The sequence below is a fragment of the Mauremys mutica genome, chromosome 7, assembly GCF_020497125.1.
Source record: "Mauremys mutica isolate MM-2020 ecotype Southern chromosome 7, ASM2049712v1, whole genome shotgun sequence".
Classification (NCBI taxonomy): Eukaryota; Metazoa; Chordata; order Testudines; family Geoemydidae; genus Mauremys; species Mauremys mutica.
The window spans coordinates 87,000,332-87,022,417 of NC_059078.1; the positions used below are offsets into that span (position 1 = coordinate 87,000,332).

The 22,086-nt window shown below is 43.7% G+C and overlaps 2 protein-coding genes across 7 annotated transcripts in view; both read left to right on the plus strand.

The window, feature by feature from the left end:
* Positions 1 to 3,612, plus strand: part of LOC123374114 (prosaposin-like) — a 36,610-nt gene extending 32,998 nt beyond the window's left edge. For all 5 annotated transcript variants that reach the window (XM_045023641.1, XM_045023640.1, XM_045023645.1 and 2 more), the window contains one exon: positions 294 to 3,612. In XM_045023641.1, the coding sequence (XP_044879576.1) occupies positions 294 to 329 (36 nt within the window). In that variant the 3' untranslated portion in view covers positions 330 to 3,612. The remainder of the gene's footprint in view (positions 1 to 293) is intronic.
* A 1,871-nt stretch (positions 3,613 to 5,483) lies between these two features.
* Positions 5,484 to 22,086, plus strand: part of LOC123373709 (prosaposin-like) — a 45,793-nt gene continuing 29,190 nt past the window's right edge. For both annotated transcript variants that reach the window (XM_045022792.1, XM_045022793.1), the window contains exon 1: positions 5,484 to 5,602. In XM_045022792.1, coding sequence (XP_044878727.1) covers positions 5,542 to 5,602 — 61 coding nt within the window. In that variant the 5' untranslated portion in view covers positions 5,484 to 5,541. The remainder of the gene's footprint in view (positions 5,603 to 22,086) is intronic.

The window sequence follows — 22,086 nt, forward strand, 5'->3', positions numbered from 1 at the left end:
ATGTTTCCTTTGGCGGGTGGAATCTCTGGGCCCTGATGAGAAAATGACTGAAGAATCAGCAGCTGAAATCTAACTTAGAGGCCTCTAATGTTTGAGTTCCTGTACCCCCAGTCTTTCCTTGTGAAGCCCCCCACAATGAATTTGATTCAATACAAAACAGTCTTTGCCCCTGAAGTCCTGGGTGTTGTGGAGAGGCCCCAAGCTGTTCATGCAAATTCACGGTGGGGGTGGTTTCATTTAAAGCTAGCAAGCTGTCTTCTGCACTTCTACTACTACTCCTTTCTCTCTCCTAGGCTGTCGAGCACTGCAAACGTCACGTGTGGAACTAGAAGAAATCTTTTAATTCTGAAAATGTCTGCGCAGGGTTTTTGTTTTTGTTTTTAAAATTGTGGGGTAAGCTTGGTGGGAGAGCTGAATTTCCCTCCTCTCCTTGCCTTCTTAACTTCCCAACCCTGAAGTTCTTTTATTGTCATTCTTTTATAGTAGTGCTGTGGAAGGTTCTGATCTGCAATGTTGACTTAACAGAGGCTATTTCTGATCATACAGTTTAGTTGATTATATGCTAAAAGAATATGCATTATTACACTGTGGATTTTGGCCAGTAGGGTGGAGTATTTACAGGTCTAGGAGGAGTGGCGTACAGTTAAAGTAAAATGAAGACAAAACCTTGTGTCAGTTCTAAAAAGGATCAGGATAGTGTCTACATTTTAATTGTTTTTTTTAGTCACTGGTTGGGAAGACCTCCATATGCTCTCGAGTGCTCTGCATAAACATCTGGCAAGAATATTAAATTATACACTAATTGTAAATTTCCTTGTGTAATCTTCAGAGGGAACTGTTAGGGTAAATAAGTCCACAAATCCCTTGGGCTGGAATCTTCAAAGCTTTATAGTTATGTAAAGAATATGCACCTAGAAAATGTTCAGTAATAAGTGTGTGTAAGGTCTTTGTGTGGGGTGGAGCAGCGTTTGTATTGAGCTCATGGCCATGGTTTAAAGATGTGATCCAGTGTAAACAGATAATTGATTTCTGTAGACTTAGGGCCTGATCCAAACAAGTTGTGGGAGTGGGATGGGCCACATAAAAGGCTTTATGCAGTGAAAGTTCAGAAATCCCAGAGCATGCCTGGGCAGTGGGTTCTCCTTGGACCTGGCCAGTGCTTCAGAGACTGCCTGTGGGGAATTTCAAATATATCTTATGATCTGTTGGGGGAGGAAGTGAGGGTTAATGTGAGAAAACAAAAGCAAAGCTGTGTGCTATGAAAGTGAGCTCTAGCTAAAAATGTGTGAGGGAAGAAAGAGAGGAGGGATTGAGCTTAGATTTCCACACACACATGCCCTGCGGATGAGCAATGCTCAAGTTTTTCCCTGGGTCCATAATGAGGGCCTTGGAGTCTTAAGCTCTCCTCATCTGCTGCGCAGCCAGAGGTGTCTGCTCACCTCATGAAGTCTGGAAATGGTAATGATCTGGGGCATTGTGGTGCCATCACTATCAAGAGGGGAACTTGCTGGACTACTCGGGAGTGCGTACATGTCTGCCTCCTTTGTATATCTTCCAAGCTGCCTTATGGTGAAGTGCTGGACCCTACGTGGATGAAAGAATCAACCTGCATGAGCTTGGAACATCCTAGCCATTTCCTCTGGACCTCATTCTAGAGGCTCTAGTCCAGAGTGTCCCATGCCACAGGCAATAGGCAAACATTTAAGGCATAGGTCATCCCACTCCCAATTGAAAGACTCTAAACTACTACTTTGTTGTTGTTGCTTCTTTTCACCAGCCTTGTAGCACCCATCTCTATGTACAAAATGGTCCCAGTAAGCTAAATCAGTGGATCTAGCACATTTTGCTAAAGGGAGTGTACAAAAGAGGGATGAGAAAAGAGAGCAGTGATTAATCTGAAGGTTGGAAACAGAGTGGTAAGGTTTTATTTCAAAAGGGCACTGATCCTTGTTTTGAGGTTCACCCAGACAGCTGGTGTTAAGATGGTATGTTTTTCAGTGGTCCAGGACTCCAGAACAGCCACCAGGCTCCCTGGCTTTGCCCAGAGCTGCCACTCACTTTCATCCACCCCTCAATCTGTCAGCATCACCAGTGCACCAGGAGAAGCCCTGCAGGACACCCATTAATATACAAAAGTGCTCTGCCTGCAGAAGATGCACTGAAAATAGTAGGAGACATTTGTACTATAGATCTATTTCTGGCAGCTCTGTTAGCTTGTGAGGGGGGAAAAAAACTTTTTTGTGTTAATGCTGAGCCTACGCAGCAGACCACATCCCTGCCTGGATTCATGCAACACAGAGCCTGGATAATGTAATAGTATCATATTAGAGCCGTGGTTCTTTGCACACCGAAGAAATGGGGCCCTTTCTATAGCCTGAGCATTAGAATAATGGGAAAGACATTTCAAGAATGTCAGGGTACATTAAACCCTAGCAAAATGTGGTAATACATTCCTTTATTTGTAACATTTCTTGAGCATTTTTTCATATTCATTTCTTTAGAGCACACAACAAATCCAACGGCATACATTCCCTTAGCATGCAGTGAGGAACAAACAGGCTCAGGACACCTCAGCCTTTTGTTTTTCTAGAGAATAGACAACTGTCATTAAACCATTGGAAAAATCCCACGTATATGGACATTGACTGGCTCCCCAAACACTTGGCTTTGGACCACACAACTAATTACCAGATTCGAGTGCATAATTCTGAACAGAATTTGTCAAAAAGAGGCACCTAAAATAAATGTTAAATGTTTCTGGAGAAGAGATGTACAGCTGAGCACACAACTCTCAAAGCAGGCATAACTAGAACTTTGAAAATTCCAATTTCAGCTTATTCAGAGAGCTGCTAGTCAGAGTCTGCTTCTCTGTCAGGGCGTTCTTTTGGGGTTGGGAGTGTGGAGTGGAGGACAGTTCTAGCAGCACACTTCAGGAACATAAAAAACTAATGATTTGAATTAACTTAAAACCACTCAGTTGCAGCTTTACTTTCTCTAGTTGTACATCCTAGTTGACTGAGATCAGTGACTTACGTATTTTTGTTTGGATCTGTATAGAACGCCAAAAGTTCTTGTTTATCAAAAAAATGCTGTAAAAATACTAAGCATTTGCAGTTTTTCTCCATGATTGTAGTTTTGTGCAGTGGCTACTGTCTCATCTGGGGTTTCCCTGCCCAGAATTGGTGGGGGCGGAGGGGGAGATGTTTTCAGGAAACAGTGGGCTCTCCTTAACAGTAGCATCTCTGCCCTAGAATTATAGGAGGTGTGATACTGCAACCTTGCATCTTTTAAATTACATGGCATCCTTTTTATTGTGGCTGGGGGTAACACGCTAGTTTTCTACAGGTGACAAGGTTTTAATTGTCTTGCTTTTTTTTGGGAAGCAAATGATTAACATAGTCACACTTGGCACAAGGTGAATTGGGAGCTCTTCTGTGTAGTGTTTCAGTTCTGGTGTTAGGAACCTTTAGTTTTTGTTTCTCCTGGAAAATGATAGCATTGTCTTATCCTAGACTGGAGGAGAAAAACATGCAGTTGCTTTCTGTAGAACGTTGTCTTGATTTTTGCACTAAAGCTTCTGTAATTAACAATAAAGACTTCCTGAAAACCTGACATCTTTGTGCTTTTTTGCTTTTCTATAGTATAGTAGTTCCTGAAATCTTTTACTGGCTTTCATCTATTGATGATCCAAACGTGTGCGACGTTCCTCTGCTGGAAGTTCCCAGGAGGGCCTGAATTTCGAGATCAGATCTTGCCATATGCCTCTAAGAATTAGATGTCTTGCTAGAGCTCCCTTTGCATGAAGGGGAGTACATGCTATAGCTTCTCACCAAAACTGTTGGAACATAGAACAGCATTGTCACTTTTTGATGGGGTTTCCATCCTTGTTGGAAGAAGGAAACACATTGATCTCTAAACTATGACACCACTCAAATAGGTCGAAGTTTTCTTGTGACTTTATCTGGAACACAAGGCCTGTGGAATGGGGATTTATGCATTGTGAGTGGAGGAATTCAGTGTGGCTGGACATTGTTTCAAGTAATTACTTAACTAACACCTTTGACCTTAAACCCACTGAGGCTGGTTCTTTAACTAAGCAGCATATACTTGGACAACAAAGGATTGAGAGCTATGCAAATCCCACACCTTCCCTGCTAGAGTGCCATGTGGCAATATAAAGAAAGGTCACATGACCATAGGTAGGTTAACTATTCCAAGCATATCTACCATTCTAGTGAGCAAACCGAGACCTGGGGGTATGGTGCTTCCTGTTGTGACCTCGATAGCTGTTCTCTCACATCTCCCGGTGATGGAAGTATTTTCTAAGAGGAGACCTGGCACAGCAAGTGATGTGCACCAGTACAAGTGCCCACTATCTAGTCACTGTCTTAATTCAGCTTGAGAGAGACATAGGGCACTGAGGTAGGGTGAGGAAGGACAGAAACTGAGCCCAAATCTTGGGTGGGAGGTATTCAAAGCTCATAGCTGAATTGAAAGGGTTTATGGTATAAATCATGTTCTTGAGATCTCAAACTATGAACCTATTGTATCCATTCACAATAGGATGGAAGACTTCTCCAGGGATAAAAGTAGTTGAGGAGTCCATATATGCTGTCCTTTCCACTGTGCTCCAGTACCAGGATTCCAGACGCTGTGATTGGCTGGCAGGAGTCCACTGTGTCACATGGGCCAGTCAGGTCTTCCATACTGAGCAGGAGATGCCTGTAGATTAGCAGGCTCAACCATTATTGCCAACATGGGTCCCCTCTCTTGGCTAGTGCACGTTGTGCCATAGGACCCCAAAGCAACATTAAGGTGGTACAATGCCATTGCTGTCCTCTGGGGGTGGAGCGGGGAGTCTGCTGGAGACAAGGCAATATCAGTCTATAAATCATTTCAAATGACTCCCCTTTCTGTCCTCCACCCTTGCTGTCTCTTACCTGGATGTGTCCTGGTCAGAGGGATGCTCTTAGTCTCAAACATTTGAACTGGGTTTTCATAGGCGCTGCGGGGGGTGGTGGAAATGTCTAGTCATCTGGGAAGTAGCATGTTGGCTGCCTCTAAGCATAACATTTCACTATTAAGAATCTGCTTGCTCTACACCCAACAACAAAAATAATATGGAGAGTGACCTATAAATATGGGGGGAGGCTTGTGTGCTGCTGTGTTCAGTATGAAATACCCAGTTGGTTTTAGCCACCGCTCCTCCAAACCCCCACTGATTGCAGGAACCATGACAGGAGTAAGACAGTCTCCTTCCACCTGCAGGGAACAGGCCATTGTGCTGAGCAGCATCAGGTTTTTCTTCAGCTCTCCTGGGGACGTGCTCAGTTCTCGCTCCTTCCTCCTCAGCATAATTTTGGTAATTATTACAATGATGTGCAGGGGAATGGGTGTGGTGATGATCTTGTGGGTGTCAGCTCACTCCTCGCTGCCTGTCTCGGGGTTGCTCAGTGTTGGAGAGGCACAGCAGAGGGTAAAGCCCTGGAGAAGCTTTAGCTCTGTTTCCAGCCACTGAAGGATTTTTAACCCAGAAACAGCATGGACGGCATGTGGAAGGGCTGGGTGCTGCTAATCGCTCTCTACTTGGCTTCCTACCAAGGTAAGGTCAGGCTGTTTTTTCTCTCCTCAAAAGAGAGCACCAAAAAAACCTCCCCTCTTTTTGTATCTGCTATTGTCAGCTCTTGGAAGAAAGATGAATATTTGCTTTCTGGCCCCTTCCCCAGCCCCCCATATCATGCGCTGAGATACTGAGGATGTGCAGTATTCTATAGCTTCTATTTGTGGGTTAACCCTGGCCCAGCTAGGAAGTGAGCACAGCACATTTGCTCTGCATTCTACGGGAAGGATGTACTTGGTTTGTTCCCAGTGCAGCAGAGCAGGGACAGTGGCACCTGAGTTCAGAGCAGACTTTCCCTGTGGTCTAGATTGGTGCTCGATTTGTGTCTCATTCCTGCAGAGATGGTGTGTATGTAGGAATGTTAGGAGATGTCACTTCTGATTGATTCTGTGAGTGGGTAGAACATTCAGAGCTGTCTTTGCATTGATCCATGAACGGTCTGCTTCCTAGTTTTTATTTTAAAAAAGAAAAGGGAAAAAAAAAAAGATGAACCATCAGCTCTGAAGCTTTTCTCCTGATAAGGTTATGAATACTTGCATATAGGCTAATGCTGGTTATGCTGACAAACTTCAGCGGGTGTTTGGGTGAGTTCTTGTTAAGGTTACTATCTCATGTGGCATCTCCAGAACTTCACTGGCTATAGAAAAATCTCATAACTGTGGCTTTGAATATTTGCTAGTAAAGTTATGCACTGAAAATTAAAGCTGTAACTTACCAGTAAATAGATTTGGACTATGAGAGAACCCCAAATCCACCATACTCCTTGTAATACTAGGAAACTGATTGTGAGATATGCTGGTCTGATCTGAACATGTGATCCCTGTTGCAACATTAGGGAGAGGCAAAGAAACACCAAATTCCCCAAGGGAATATCGCATCCAGTCCCAAAGCTGGCAATCTGCCTTACTCTGTGTAGGCAGAAATACTGGTTTAAAATGGAGATGAAAATCCTTTCCCAGCCCACCTCCAACTTCCTTGGTCCTGCCTGTCAGATGGCCACCCCCAAACAGCGCACCCCAGATATCAGGCAATCTGCCAAAACACTGACCTTTAGAGCAGGACAAGTGCCAATAGCACCTCCCCTGGTCTGAGGAACAGGGAATAAAAATATCAAAAGCTGAGTCAGAAGCAGCTAGTAGGGAAATTCAGGAAAGTTTGTTAGCAGCTAGCATGTCAGTGCCTGCAAAGCCAAGCGCCAGAGCTAGAGTGCTTTTCAGCCTCCTGTGCTAGTCTGGCCAGTGAGGTGATACACACCCTGCCGCCTTGCAACACACAACTAAGCAGGATACTCCAAGTCAGGATGTGAGTTAAGCTAAACCAAATTAAGGCCATTCTAATTCTGAATGAGAGGACCTACAAAGGTGTTTAATGCAGTTTAACTAAACCACTTTAAAATCACTCCTTTTAGTTAATTTGGATTAATTTTTTTGGTTGCCCATGTGTACAGTCCCATAAGTTTGCACAGGAAGCTGTTGCACAAAAGTTATTGTGCTTAAGGGGTGAATTCAGTCTTGCTCGTGTGTGTGTGTGTGTGTGTGTGTGGACAAGCCTTAGCTGGCACCTTTACAAATGCATAGGTAGATTAGGTTACCAGCATTTACAGCTCTTTCTGAGTGCCTACATAAAGAAGATTGGGAAGCTAGGCACTTGGTGGAGTGTAGATGCCAGATATGGAACTAAGGAAAGGGGGAGGTGTTTGATCCCCCTAGAACTCCTTGGGGATTTATCTGTGGTCTTGAGATCCCACCTCTGTATACTGGGTAAATGCCATACTATGGGGTAGTGGCAGGTCAAACAAGGTATTGGCTATATCTTATGTTTGGGTACCTGGTGTCAGATCCTAAGCATCAGGTCTGTAACCCAAAGAAATCTCTGAGCTCACAGGTTTATTCAGTACTGTAGGGATTTGCACTGATCAGCCACTTAAGGTAATATAGATAAACCTTAAGTTCTCTGTAGCTTGAGGTCTGAGAGCCTGATCAGCTGCTCCCTCTCCCCCAGCTCTTGTAGTGGGGATTCAGGCCTACGCTTGTTAAAAAAATTTAAATTAAATTAATGGAGATATCCTATCTCCTAGAACTGGAAGGGACCTTGAAAGGTCATCGCGTCCAGCCCCCTGCCTTCACTAGCAGGACCAAGTACTGATTTTGCCCCAGATCCCTAAGTGGTCCCCTCAAGGACTGAACTCACAACCCTGGGTTTAGCAGGTCAATGCTCAAACCACTGAGCTATTAAGTGAGAGAACCTAAATGTCCCATCTCTGCCTCCCAACATCACCCCCATATGGGGCTATCTGGGGATCATTTTTACAACCTATAGTTGGGATAACAGGAAGCATGGCTCTGTGTGCATGGATTGATTTGGGATGGGTGTCTGTGGAGGGAGTTTATATAGAGCCATCTGTGGGGTGTGATCTGATTATCCGTATTCATAGATTCTAAGGCCAGAAGGAGCCACTGTGATCATCTAGTCTGACTTGTCTAACACAGGCCGTAGGACTTTTCCTCCCTCCCCCAAATAATTCCTAGAGCAGATCTTTTTAATTCAAGCTTGATTTAAACATTGCCTGTGATGGAGAATCCACCACAACCTGCGGTAAGTTGTTCCAATGATTAATTACCCTCACTGCCAAAAATTTACACCTTATTGGGTCTAGCTTCAACTGCCAGCCATTAGATCATGTTATCTAGTATCCAATATTTGTTCCCCATCTAGTTATGTATAGACTGTAATTAAGCCACCCCTGGAATGTCTCTTTGAGAAGCTAAATATATTGAGCTCCTTGAGTCTCTAAGGCTGAAGATTCTGAACTGCATAAACCACACCACCACCTACACAAGATAGCATTGTGGGCATGTATGATGCATTTGCAGGCTGAACAGACGCGTCCGTGCCTCGAGGAACCTAGAATTATTTAGTCAAATACAATACCAAACACGGAAGATCAAAAGAGTAGTGTTGAGACCTCCTTAATCAAAACTGTTCTCAAAGCATAATTGTATGGGTTGATGTAACTGCAGTGTTGTTCCAGGCACCCATGGTGAGTGGAGGAAGCATATACTCAGGTCAGGTCTACACTACAGACTTCTGCCAGCATAGGTATGTGGGTCAGGGGTATGAAGAGGTGTGATCCCCAACCGTCCTAGCTGTGTTGGCAGAAGTCCCTAGTGTAGATGCAGCTATCCTAGCAAAACTGCGCCTTTCCCAATGTAGCTTGTTCTGCTCGTGAGCTGAGGTTTTACTAGACCAGTACAAAGCATAGCTTTGCTGGTCTAGCTATGCCCACGCCTGGGGCACTTTGCTGGTATAGACTACTGGCATTCCTATCCTGCTGTGGACACAGCCTTAGTCATGTCTGAATGCTGCTCTGAGCTCCTGTCTTATTCAGGGAGCTGAATTTTGCCCTGTCTGCACTGATGAAAATAGCTTTGCCTTTTGTCATCCCTCTGAAATGCTTTATTTTGGATCCCTTAGGACTGATGCAGGATTGTAAAACTGCTTTGGCTACCAAACACTAAGGGCTTGTCTAAGCAACTCTGGAAAGCGAAACTGCTTTAACTACTAATGTGGATGCAGTTATGCCTGCATCAGGAGTGGCTGGAAGCTCGCTTAAAGTGGGGGTGTCAATGGCACCTGAACTGTGGCCCTGATCTCACATCGCGCTGCCTCTCTCCCCCACTCCAAGACCCCGCTCTCCGCCCCCACCTCCTGTCACTCACCCTTACTGCTGGTAAAATGTTATGGCCATCCTCCCTCTCCCCTTCCCTTCCCCCCCCCCCATCCCATTCAGACGCCCCTGGCCAACATAAAGATTCTAATACCAGTGTAGCTGTTCCCATATGAGAATAAGCTACACTAGCATGTGGACACAGTATGAAGATGACATTAGGACTTGTACAAATATAACTATTTTTGGTTTAAAAAAAAATTACACCAGTAAAACTATTTGTTACAGGGTAAGTCTTTCAAGTGCAGACTAGGCCTAAGTGTCCTAGGTGTGGGGGAAGGGGAGGAAAAAAGTACCAATGAACCCACAGATTGGTGGGCAGGCCATGTGTTGGGGGGGCAATACAGATTCCTGGTGGCCGAGCATATTCTCCCCAATAATGTAGCTGATGGATCATGTAGCCTGACAAACTGGGCTGTGCTCTGTTGTTGGTGTCAGACCAATTTGTCCATGTTGTCTAATACCAAGGAGGCAGGGTGCTACTTAAGGCGTCCCACTTAAATGCACAGTAATATCAGAGTAGGGGTGTGCTCAATTTATTTTAACTAAGGTGAGGAGGCTTGGTTTGCTCACCAATCACATGATTAAATCAGTAATAGCACACACCCAGTTCCTATTAACTACAGTTTCCACTGGCTAAAATAGGGTGACCAGAGAGCAAGGGTGAAAAATCAGGATGGGGATGTGTGTGTGTGGGGGGTTAATAGGCACCTATATAAGACAAAACCCTGAATAGCAGGACTGTCCCTATAAAATCTGGACATCTGGTCACCCTAGGATAAAATAAATTACCAGGTTGTTCATGGTGCTTGTCTCCATTGAAGAGACAGAAGGGTTAAGGCTTTGTTGGATAATGCTACAGTGATTTCCTACCTCAACAGGCAAGGAGATGCCATGGGCCTGACTTTCATAATTACTGAGTACCTACAACTCCACTGGAAGTGAATGGCAGCTATGGATGATTGGCAAATCTGAAAGTCAGTGCCCAGAAATCTGGGAATGACTAAGGGTCAACTGTCTTCCTAAATCCTCCTTGGCATGTAGTGTTAAATACCAGGGGAAATGTGAGGACAATTAGGCAAAGGAACAAACTGCCAGTGGAGACTGGAATCTCCACTATTAGAGGAAAGTTAGACTTATGCTAGGCACCATGTATTAGCCCTGGCTAGGATAGGACCAGTGGATTAGATCTCCCTGCAGTACAGAGAGAGGAATGCAATGATATGTTTGGTGTTGCTGGCAACCCAAATGATTCTGAGTGGGGGCATGGGAAAGGAATGACTCCAGAAGAGTTTGGACCAATGGCCTAGTTACTACCTGCTACTTCCTCTTTTTGACTACAGACTATTGGCTTTATAACAAATCTATAGACAAGGCTTGGAGTGGGAACTTTCCCTGGTGAGTGCAGGCTCTGAACTGTGGAACTGACTTACTTTTTTTTTTTATTTAAATGATGTAGGCTTTATGGCTGCAAAGAGAACCTTCCCAATGGTAACTTCAGCATTATTTGTACTGGGGCTGCTAAGTGGCAGGGCCTCCTTGTGCTAGGTGCTATGCACCTAAATAATGGAAAAATGGTTCCTGACCCTAAGAGCAGTATCTCTTCTTTGTGTGTAATAAAGTTACATGGAGAGACAACAGGTGGATATGATAAACAGGGAGCACAAGGGAACAGGGAGAGCGTTATGAGTAGTGTTATAAGCAGTGGACTTGGCGCACTTAGTGTAGCCTCAGTTACGCAGCTACCTTCCTGCGGCCGGTGCGGGACCTAGTCATAGGGGAGGAAGTCCCAACAAATAGAGGCGAGCGGAGGGATAGAGCACTGGAGATTCCCTTTTCACAGCCAGAAGGGGCAGAGTAGCAGAGACCTGTGAACTGTCAGGGGCTCTAGGTAAGGAAATATGAGTAAAGGGTGTGCGAGAGAGAGAGAGATCAGTCCTCCTTTCTCGCAGCTTGGAAGAGAAAGGAAATCCAATGCGTCACTCACCAACAAGAGGCTGATATGCAAGATGTTAGCTCTTGAGCGGGTGTCAGGATCATCACCCAGGCAGGAGGGTGGATTAATTTGAATCAAAGCAATTTAAATCAGCAAGCAGGAAACACGGGCGGCTCTAGGCATTTTGCTGCCCCAAGCACGGCAGGCAGGCTGCCTTCGACGGCTTGCCCGTGGAGGGTCTGCTGGTCCCGCGGCTTCAGCAGACCCTCCGCAGGCACGCCTGCGGGAGGTCCGCCAAAGCCGCGGGACCAGCGGACCCTCCGCAGGCACGCCGCCAAAGGCAGCCTGCCTGCCACCCTTGTGGCGTGCCCCCAGTGGCTTGCCGCCCCAAGCACGCGCTTGGTGTGCTGGTGTCTGGAGCCGCCCCGGCAGGAATCCTTGAGTAAAGTCAGCAGTTTTAATTGTTTTGCATTCATACTTTCTCATTTTCCTAAAGAAAGGTTGATTCTCATTGTTGATTTGCAACTAAATATAATCTTTACACAAAATGTGGTGCTGCTTTTTGCTAACCACAAGGATACACCATACCTATAAGCATTTACTTAAGCAATTATATAGTTTTAGTTTTCTCTTTATTATGTGAGAAAATGGCGAATGATATACTTATGTACTAGATTATTAATTTTTACTTGTGATTTCTGTCAAGCTCTATTTGAGTAGAAATTCAAATTCAGTCTTAAATGTGCTGGATACATAAGAAAAAAGTTTATCAAATAAAAACGAGTCCTTGTGGCACCTTAGTGACTTGTGGCACCTTAGAGACTAACAAATTTATTTGGGCATAAGCTAGCCCAGGAAAGCTTATGCCCAAATAAATTTGTTAGTCTCTAAGGTGCCACAAGGACTCCTCATAGTCTGTATCAGCAAAAACAAACTCGGCTACCACTCTGAAACATGTTTATCAAATAGTTCACCAAAACAGGTTCAACATTTAAAATTAACTTATTTACTAGACAAAAGGAATATTATCTGTAGTTAGTGAATTGAACTGATTATTTCTGGTCACTGTCCTTCAAGATTTTAGAACGAGCAGGTCTCATCCTTTTACCTAGTTTTTATTTCTAGACTGGAAGAGGAAAACAAGCTTTGCTGCTTTTTTCAGCTTCCAATTGGCATCTTACCATTGAATTAAGTAGTCACTGAACTGAACTAGTTGAATACAATGAAATGAAGGAATTATTCTCTCTGCACCTACAGAAGAGGCTATTGCTGTCCAAAGCTTGGTCAGCACTTCAACAAACTCTGATTCCAGGTGCTTAGCCAGTGACTTCCACCAGTTCAGTGGTCTGACTTGCTTTAAAACTTGGTGCCAAACATGTTCTTCTCAGTATTAGTTTTTTCATTTAGGGGATTTTAACAGATTGTAATAAATTTAGACTGTAACGTAGGTTGTCATTTCGAATTTAATTTTAAATATTTTTATTTTTAAAAAGTTTGTTTAATTTAAACAAATACCCATTTAAATAAAAAATCCAATTTTGTTTTTTAAATCATAGATTTTTATCCACCCCACCTGGCAGAAATCCCAGCACCTTCGTCCTTCCCAGCAGCTGGAATTGGGTTGAGGGGCAGGTTTCTCATCAGGGAAATGCCCCTGAATTTCTACGGCCTTGCCATAGGCTAGTATGTGATAGCTTGTTGCCAGGACAAGGCTTTGAAACTAGAACAAAGGCATCCATTTTAGAATGAGATTTGTATAGCTTCCCTACATGTAAGATGCAATACATCCTGGCCTGTAATGTAGCAACATGAACAATTGCTTCATTGAGAGAGTGGGAGTACAGCACGAAATTTGAAGCCAAGGCTTCAAAAAGGGTATGACACCTACACAACTGAGAGGTAACCCCACTGAGGCCAAGGTAAAAGATGAGGAAAAGGCCCCACTAGTAATGCCCTGGTGAGAATCCCATCTCCACTACCTCCTCCATCTGCTGGAAGGTGAGGATACTGGCATTTCAGCAATGGTGCTGTCCTTATACCCAGACCAGATTCAATCTTTCATCTCCACCTCTGGCTACTAGATATCTGATCGATGCAAGACTTGACCCCATCTATTGTAAGGGACAAGGGGCTTTTAGTTCAGCAGCTACTCTGATCAACCTCGCTTTAGGGTCCATATGAGGTTGTATTTTGTGTGTGTGTGTGTGTGTGTATTCTGTATTGCAAGTTCATATACTTTAAGAATCAGCCTAATGACACATTACCACTATTGAGCTTGTTGAAATTTCATCGCACCTTCGCCACTCCCACCCATAATCAGTAAGAGTTTGCATGATTTGGGTCAAACAAAATCAAAGTGGAAGAGTTCTAATCCATGAAATGAACATATTGAAGGTTTGCAACATCAATAACAATACATATTTGAATAGGAGTATATGAGGTGGGTGGTTTGGGGTATAGCACGGACCTCAATTTTCATTTGATAGTGACCACTATTTTTAATGTGAAATAATTCAACAAATCATAAATATATGCATTCAACAAAGTTATAGTTATAATTTTTAACCAAATACTTCATTTTGGAATCATTATAAACAATTACTAATTTTTTCCCCATTCAAAGTAAGTTGAGTGCCTTAATATATGAGTAATACAGGTTACTACTTGTCATTGCTATTTTCATCTGCAAATGCTAAAGCTGATTTTGTCACATCATTGCACGACACCGCACTTCAGCATGCATACAATATGGTACATGGCAGTTTGGCACTCTTACATTCACAGCTCATAGATTTACAAGGTACATTGCTACTGTATCCCAGCCTGAGAGTCCAGGGGCAGCTAACAGTCCTGGTACAATGTTCCTGTGCTGCTCTGCAGCAGCGTGATGTCTATTACAGCTCTCTCGGACTGAGGGTTTCATAATCACTAAAGATATTAGGCCGTGTTCCAGATAATGGTGCAAGAGTAAGACAAATGTCAGTGTCATATGATAATACTGCTACTCCTACTGGTTTCTCTTTTGCAACCATCACCATTTACTGTATAAGGATGTTGGCTTGATCATGCAAGGTGGCCATATTTTTGATCACTACATCTCACAGGTTTATTTCAGCTGGGGTGTTGTCTGTGTGTGTAAAGTGCTTTAGTGTGTGTTGATAGGGAAACTTCTTGCTTGAATGAGTGCTGTACAAATGATGTCTATCAACTGTTTCTTATTTTCGGTAACTGTCAAAACAACTTTATGTACACAGTTGCCTCCACATATCTTCAACTGATGCACTCCGCTTGCCGTTGTAGCTCTGCTAGATATTGTGGCATTCTTTGTGCTAAAGTCTTTGTACCTGTCTAAGACAAGGAATACATCATGTGCTGCTAACTTGTGTTCAGCACAGGCTCTGAAATTGGTCACAAAGTTCTTGATGATACCATTTATTAGCCAGCATGCTACCCAAAGACCTGCAGAACCATCCATGACTGTGCAGATGACTTTCTGTGAAGTATCTCTAGTTGATAACTCTGTCTGAAGCTGTTGCCTTGGCAATCCTCATGTCACCAGGGTCAGTGAACACTGTGGCTGATACAGGAGCCAATGTGTGACCAAATATTTATGTCAACTTATCAAACTACCAGTATTCTTGATGTCAACCAAAATATTCTTGATGTCAAGATGCAGTGCTGTAGGAAGATGAAGTCAGAAATGACAGAACACCATTGCTTGTTTGGTGAGATGGTGCTCTTTTCTTGTCCCTGTCTTTTGAGGTGCCTCTCTACTTTTAAGGATGATGTGTAAGTAGACACACTTTCTGTGACATTATATTGTGAGAGTGCTATCTATCGGCATCAAGTCATGCTTGGAGTTGCTCACATATACTATCACCAAAGTCCTTATGTTTGATGTTTGTCTTTATTCTCATGGCACTTTATTCTGACTATCTTTATTCTCAGTCATGTTTTGTGGATCAGGCTGGCAGTTGAATATCCATTGAAAAACCACTCTGTTTCTGAAAAAATCAATCACAAGATTTGAAAGATGAAAGTGCGTCTCAGTACACTCTACCATATTTTTGTAAAAATATATCACAGAAACAGATTCAACATGCCCGTATTATTCTAATCAAATTCTTGTCAAAGATAAACCAAACACACATACCGAATGAGGAGTAAACAAGCTGCAAACTGCAAGCAGGTAGTGATAGCTGGCATGGAAAGTAACCAATGAGAAGCATAAAAAGAAAACAAAAGGTAAAAACACTGCTGCCCATGTATTTGGTTTATAATCTGTTACTGTCTATAATTATCCAATATTTGAAAATTAATTCTCATGAGTGAATATGTAAGAATTTGTCATAAGCATGCTATGAGAGTATAAGAAAAATATATCTTGTGTCTTGGTCTGGAAGAAGTGGAGGGGAAGACGAGAGGGGTACTAGCAGGGTATACTGCTAATACAGACCTAACATATATACTTCCTAGCTAATTATGTTCCCTAACAAAATATTAGCATGAAGCTTTCATTAAAATATAATTGAAATTCAATGAAATTGCTTTCACTGTCATTTCATTTAAAAATCTGAAGGGGGTTGGTAACTGGCACATATTTCAAAATGTTCAGCAGTGACAAGGTGTCCTCAGGCAGTTTCTTTGAATTTATGGTCTTGACATTCAGAATCTACAAAGAAAATTGTGCGAACACTAAAACAAGATATTGTTGAAAAGTTGCATTTGGCCACTGGACTCTCTCTCTCTCTCTCTCTCTCTCTCTTCTCATTGCCTCTCCCCACCCCTGAGAGCTGGAGGAGGTTTCTGCTACTCCCTAGCCTCCGTATTCTTGGATCCTGCTCTGCCGGGAAGTTGCCCCAATGTCTCTGCTGTGTAGCTCAGAGCCTTCCTGTGGGCACTAGATTGACAAGGATCATGTCAGTATCAGTCGCGAGTCATCTTTAAGCCTCTTGCAGAATATTAACTACAACTGGTCAAATTTTTTTTCACAAGATTTTTGTAGAAACCTGCCTTTTCCAATACAACTCTTTATGCAAAAATTGTCAACACCACTGAAATATTTTTTGGGAATTCTATCATTTTACTGCATTCATTCTCAACTTTTTGTTTACCAACAGGTGCATTTTCTTACCAAAAACAGTTTCCAAGTAAAAGAAAAATTTTAATTAATTAAATCAATCTCAGAAAATGTCATGGAAAATGAGTCCATTCCATAGCCTGTGAAATGGGAACTTGATGTTTCTAAAACTTTTGCGGAAAGGTTCTCCTGTATTTTGACTAGCTCTAACATTAACCAAATTTAAGTGAACAGTCCTGTGTCTTTAACAAACTGAATGGAAGTAACTGCCCCTTCCTGCAGACACTTCCTACTAAGTTTACTCAGGGTTGCCCCTGTGAGTAAGGAGTTTCGAGGTCTAGGCCTCTGACAGGTAGGAAGCACAAAAATCAGTGCAGCATTTGCAGCCCAAAGCGCTAAACCATTAGAAGTCATAAAACGTACATAGTATGGGTGAAATTATAGCCCCTTTGAAGTGAGTGGGAGTTTTGCCAGTGACCTCAGTGGAACCAGGATATTACCCTACATATCTTAAAAATAACTCACTCCCGCAAAGGCAGACATGGATACTCCATTGAAGTGTAACAAAAGCATGATCTAAGGCCAGATTCTGGCTGCTACTTTACTAATGCAAAGATGGCTGGAAAAGTGCCCTAGCAGGGCAGGTTGAGGATTCCCCTGGTGGGAGGGAATCCCAGCTGCTATAAAGCCATCCCTCAGCTTCCTCCTGACCCCAACCCAGAGCATAGGGGATGTGATGGTAGAGTGCAGTGCTCTGGTGATACTCAGCTGGCTTAAGGGCCTGTAGAGTTGTTCTAAATAACATTGAGGCCGAACTGGCCCTGGTGACCAAGAGAGCACAAAGGTGGCTTAAATTGCCCTTTGCTCAAACCTCTTCCCCCAGTTGTGCCAAGAGAGGCTCTGACATGGCTAAGGGTCTGTCCCTCCATCTGTAAAAGTAATAGACCCTTGGTACTAATGCAGAGCTCGTTGTATTATCTGTTGTGGAACTGTCAAATGGCACAGGTACTTCCAAACAAAATGCAAGAGGAGATCCAGAGGTTAGGGGTCTATGACAAGAGTGGGTGGGTGAGGTTCTGATGGCCTGTGACATGCAGGAGGTCAGACTAGATGATCATGGTGGTCCATTCTGGCCTTAAAGTCTGCGTCTATGACCATAGGACTAGACCTGGATTACGGTTTCCATCCTAGCTAGAAACCTTGGCTGTTCTAGGCAAAATGAGCCCTACTCAGAATACAAAGTGAGCAGGTGACTGAGTGCATTTTAAAAACATGGACTGCTTAGGTAAGCCAGGGCAGACTTGTGATTAGGCTTTAAGGAGGACAAGTTGGTCATGAGACAGATTGCAGCACCCAGCTTGTAGGACTGGCTGGGTTGAAAACAAATGGGCAACAAGGATGAGATACTTTTGCCCTTTGCTTGTATAACTGATGGAGAAAGAGATGAATGAGGGTGTCATCCTTGCAGATGAATATTTGTAACCAGACTGAACAGTGGTATGTGCTACTGCCTCTTCCAGAGTGAGACCTCAATTAAATTTAAAAAACAAACCATGGCTCCTTTTCTCCCCTCTCCTCCCTCCTGCTGTTTACTTTTTCTTTTCTTCCAGGTGTTCTGAAATCATTAACCTTTTCACTGTTCCTGTCGATCTTGTTCCCCCAGCACCGGGGCCCTGGCAGAAGGCTCAGTTGATTGCACTTAAATATGACACTCATCGGAAAAGTGTGTGGGAGGTCTTCTGTGAGAAACCTGAATTACTAATTCCAGCCTGGAGCCTTAATCCTACCATTGATGCTCCAGTATGAGCTATGATGCAATTCATTCTGATTTAAAATCGGCCAGATGTTGGAGAATAAAAGTAGTGAAGAAAAAATTTCCAACATGGGTGCTAAAGTTAGGTGCTTACAGGCCTGGTAAGTGGCTTGGTTTTTCAAAGGTGCTCACTGACTCAGGGGCGGCTCTACCTTTTTGGCCGCCCCAAGCAGTCATGCGCGGGAGGCGCCACGGACCTCCCGTGGGCATGACTGCGGAGGGTCCGCTGGTTGCGCGGCTCGGCTGGACCTCCCGCAGCTGCGGACGGTTCGCAGGTCCGGCGGCTCTGCTTGAGCTGCCGCAGGCATGCCTTCGGGAGGTCCAGCCGAGCCGCGGGACCAGCGAACCGTCCGCAGTCATGCCTGCGGGAGGTCCACTGGAGCCGCGGGACGAGCGCCCCCTCCGCAGTCATGCCTGCGGCAGGTCTGGTCGTCCCGGGGCTCCGGTGGACCTCCCGCAGGCATGACTGCGGCAGGTCCGCCAGCCCAGCCTGCCGCCCCCCCGGGAAAGGGCTGCCCCACGCACGTGCTTGCCCTGCTGGGCTCTGGAGCCGGCCCTGCACTGACTACAAATCTGACTTCTATAGGTCTTGTGGGCATTCAGCACCTCTTAAAGATCAAGTCATAAATATAGATTCCTAAATATGGATTTAGGGCATCTCACTTTAGGCAGCCAAAGCCTGAACATTTTGGCTAGAATTTTTAGCTTGTGGTTTGTTAATATTATCGGAACTATTTTAATTGCCCTTACAGTAGTGTCTTGAGGCTTCATCCCAGAACCCAGGTCTCATTGTGCTAGGCACTGTTAAAACTAATCCACAGCCAATTTCCACAATGCAGCATTTTGAACATAAACACTGGGAAGTTTTTGAATTGCTATTTGGAAATTTTTCTCCCCCCTGCCTCACTCTTGACTTTTTCTGTTTTGGGATTTTGTCTTCTGATTTGCTTTTGAGACACTAAATAATACATTAAGAGCAGGAGAGAGCTATTTCTAAGGAAACTTTTATATCTTCTTGTGTGTGTGTAAAAAATTATAGGTGGCATGAATATTTGAACTGGAATGTTGATGCAAGTTTTGCAAATACATTCATATCTTCCAAAAATACCTCTTCGCTTTTACCATTTAGTAGGTTTTAGATATTGAAATATACAGCATGCAAATGTACCATAATTTGCCTAATATAAACACGCAATTGAAAAGCAAACAGTAAATCCCAGAAATTGATTTAAAGCTGCAGCTCTAATGCTTCAGTAGGGGAGTGGATAACTAAAATCTTGCAAAGACATAGAACTACTCCACCGAGGACTGGAGCAGATGATCTTTAAGAGACAGTTAGGCAATGCTCCTTTAGGAGCCAGCCCTCCTGATGTGCAACTAATAGATGGCTGAGGAGTGTAGGGGGAGAGGGAATAATGATGAGGGATCTTGGCATTGTGAGGGGTTGGTACTACAAGGAACTGCACGTGGCAGCCTTTCTTTACTCTTGCAGACTGGCCCTGGCTAGTCTTATTGGTTTTGAAAACTATTCTTCCAAATCCTTATAACTTTAAATAATGGTCAGAAATGTGTTTTTGAGGGTTTCTGTCACTTTGCAGCCCTCGGGCAATGACCGATAAATCCGTGTTTGTATGGAGCCTCTTTGTAACTAGACCAGTGGCTGACTCTAAAAGCTCAGGGCGTATGCTCCCATCTAGGATACCAAGGGAGTCTTGTTGCTAAACCTGTTTTTCTCCTGTAATAGCATGTCAGTATCAGTCAGAGCTCTGGGCTAACACATGAGTCTTGCTGAAGCCATTAATTGCAATCTGCACCATCCTGCCCTGGATAGATCCATCTGGGTTTAGTTCAGTGTTGTAACATCTGATAGGCAGTCCCTGCCAGTCTGCCTACTCCTGTGCATGGTGTTGAGTGATGGCTTTTAAAAAAATGTTGCACCTGCTACTTACTTGGAAGATTATTTAATGGCCCTGGTGGTGGAGTGTAAAATAATTGGGTGGACTATTCGAACTACACATACTGCAGCCCTTGGGTGCATACCAGCAATTTTAAAGAGAACCAAATAAAATTAGAGCAAGGCTTGAAATTCCTATTGCATGTCCCAGGGCAGGTCTGCAATGCAAATATAGGTGCTCTTAAAATATTATTGCTCAGTAGGGTACCTAACTCAGTACATCTGTCCTCTCCCACCTTGTGTACAGAATTACTCTTGCAGCTCTGCTGAAATTGTTTCTTCTGCTCTCTCCCACTCCATGTCACTGGTAGGTTTCTCTTTGAAGTATCCAAAAAGCAAAACAGATTGAGAGGTGATGGATCAGAGACACAACTGGAGGACACACATGAAAATCGCAAGACTGTTAGGGGAGCCATGGGGGATCATGGAAGAGAAGAGGGACATTCAGGAGAGAGAAAAAAATGGAAGGGGTTGCTGCTCCCTCAGTAAGAGACTGAGGGAGACTTATAGGAGTGAGCAAGAGATGAATTTACAGGCAGTGTCTGTAAATGAAGCTCAGGTCCCAAAATGAATCAAAGAGGCATTTCTGGCAAATTCCTGGCAACATTGTGGCGGGGAGAGAGGAGGTGATGGCAGAATCTTAATGGCACTTTACTGTGGCTTTACTATGAAAAGTAACCATATAAAAACACCACCATCTGACTCAACATATCTGCTATCAGCCCACCTAATGCAGAGTGATCTGGACTTTTCTCCTCTTTGTGTGTCAGCAACAGAATTATTTACTAAGTTCCAGTTACAGGGCCAACCTGTGCAAACCAAATGCAGGCAATAGGTTTGCATACGTGTAATGAGGGTATTACTTGGTCTGCAGACCCTTTAAGTAATGGTGATAGATAAAATGTGAGAGAGGAAAAAGAACCCAGCTTGACTTTCAGAGCCCAGCGTGAGTTGGCAAGACTGACAAATGGGGAAAATATATATATATATATATACACACACACTATACACTGCACGTATCTTATAAGAAAACTATTGGGAGAGACATGGAGGCCTATGGTACCATTCCTACAGCATTCATTACTTTCAGCATGCTTTAATATTAAGACCTATGCAAGCATATTGTCTTTATTTCACAGCCTTTTTGTTTCCAATTCTTGGTTGGTCTGAGCCTCGTCTTTCTGAAGGGCTTATGGGGATGGCATCAATAACAGGCAATTCCCCACTTGATACTGAAGTCTCAGGAGAGTAAATGTTTCCCAGGAACAGGCTGGTTGCTCTACAGTCACAGAGGAATGTGTTGTGTGCACAGCACAGCTGATTCCCTGAGATCTTTGTGAACAAGCTCACTGGCTTGTGCAGCTTTGGATCTAGTTATAGCCAGTTCACTGCATCTGGTACACAATGGGCGATCTCCATAATGTCTTGGTGGGGAAATGAAGCTGTGAGTTGTATGCTGAGAGCCCCTAACAGCAAAAGGTGGAGGTCACGGAGCAAATAACTCGTGAACAAAAAGAGCTTGTCACCCTGTGCACTGGCTTTGCCATCTTTTGCTGTTGTCACAATTACTAGGAACTCTGCTGGAGCAATGGGAATGGCCCACGGGGGCTCCAGGAAAAAAGTTCATTTCACAGGAGTTTAAGATTTTTTTTCATATTTCAGTCATGAGAACAACATAAATCTCTTTCAAACTACACTGTAAACTGAAACCGCCTCTTGGCTTTGGCACCTTTGGTCAACTACTGCTTCATTAGACTTCACAGTAGCCTGGCATCACAATAGAGCCAGCTGGTGAGATTTGGTTGGGAATGTGACATGACCTTCTTAAAGGTCAGTTTACAATCATTTGCTCAGGGCCATCTGCCTCTTGCTGTCAGACAGAATTTAGCTCACAGCTATACTTACTATTTACTTGTAATGCAGTAGCACCTAGGAGACCCAGCCAGGGACCGGGGC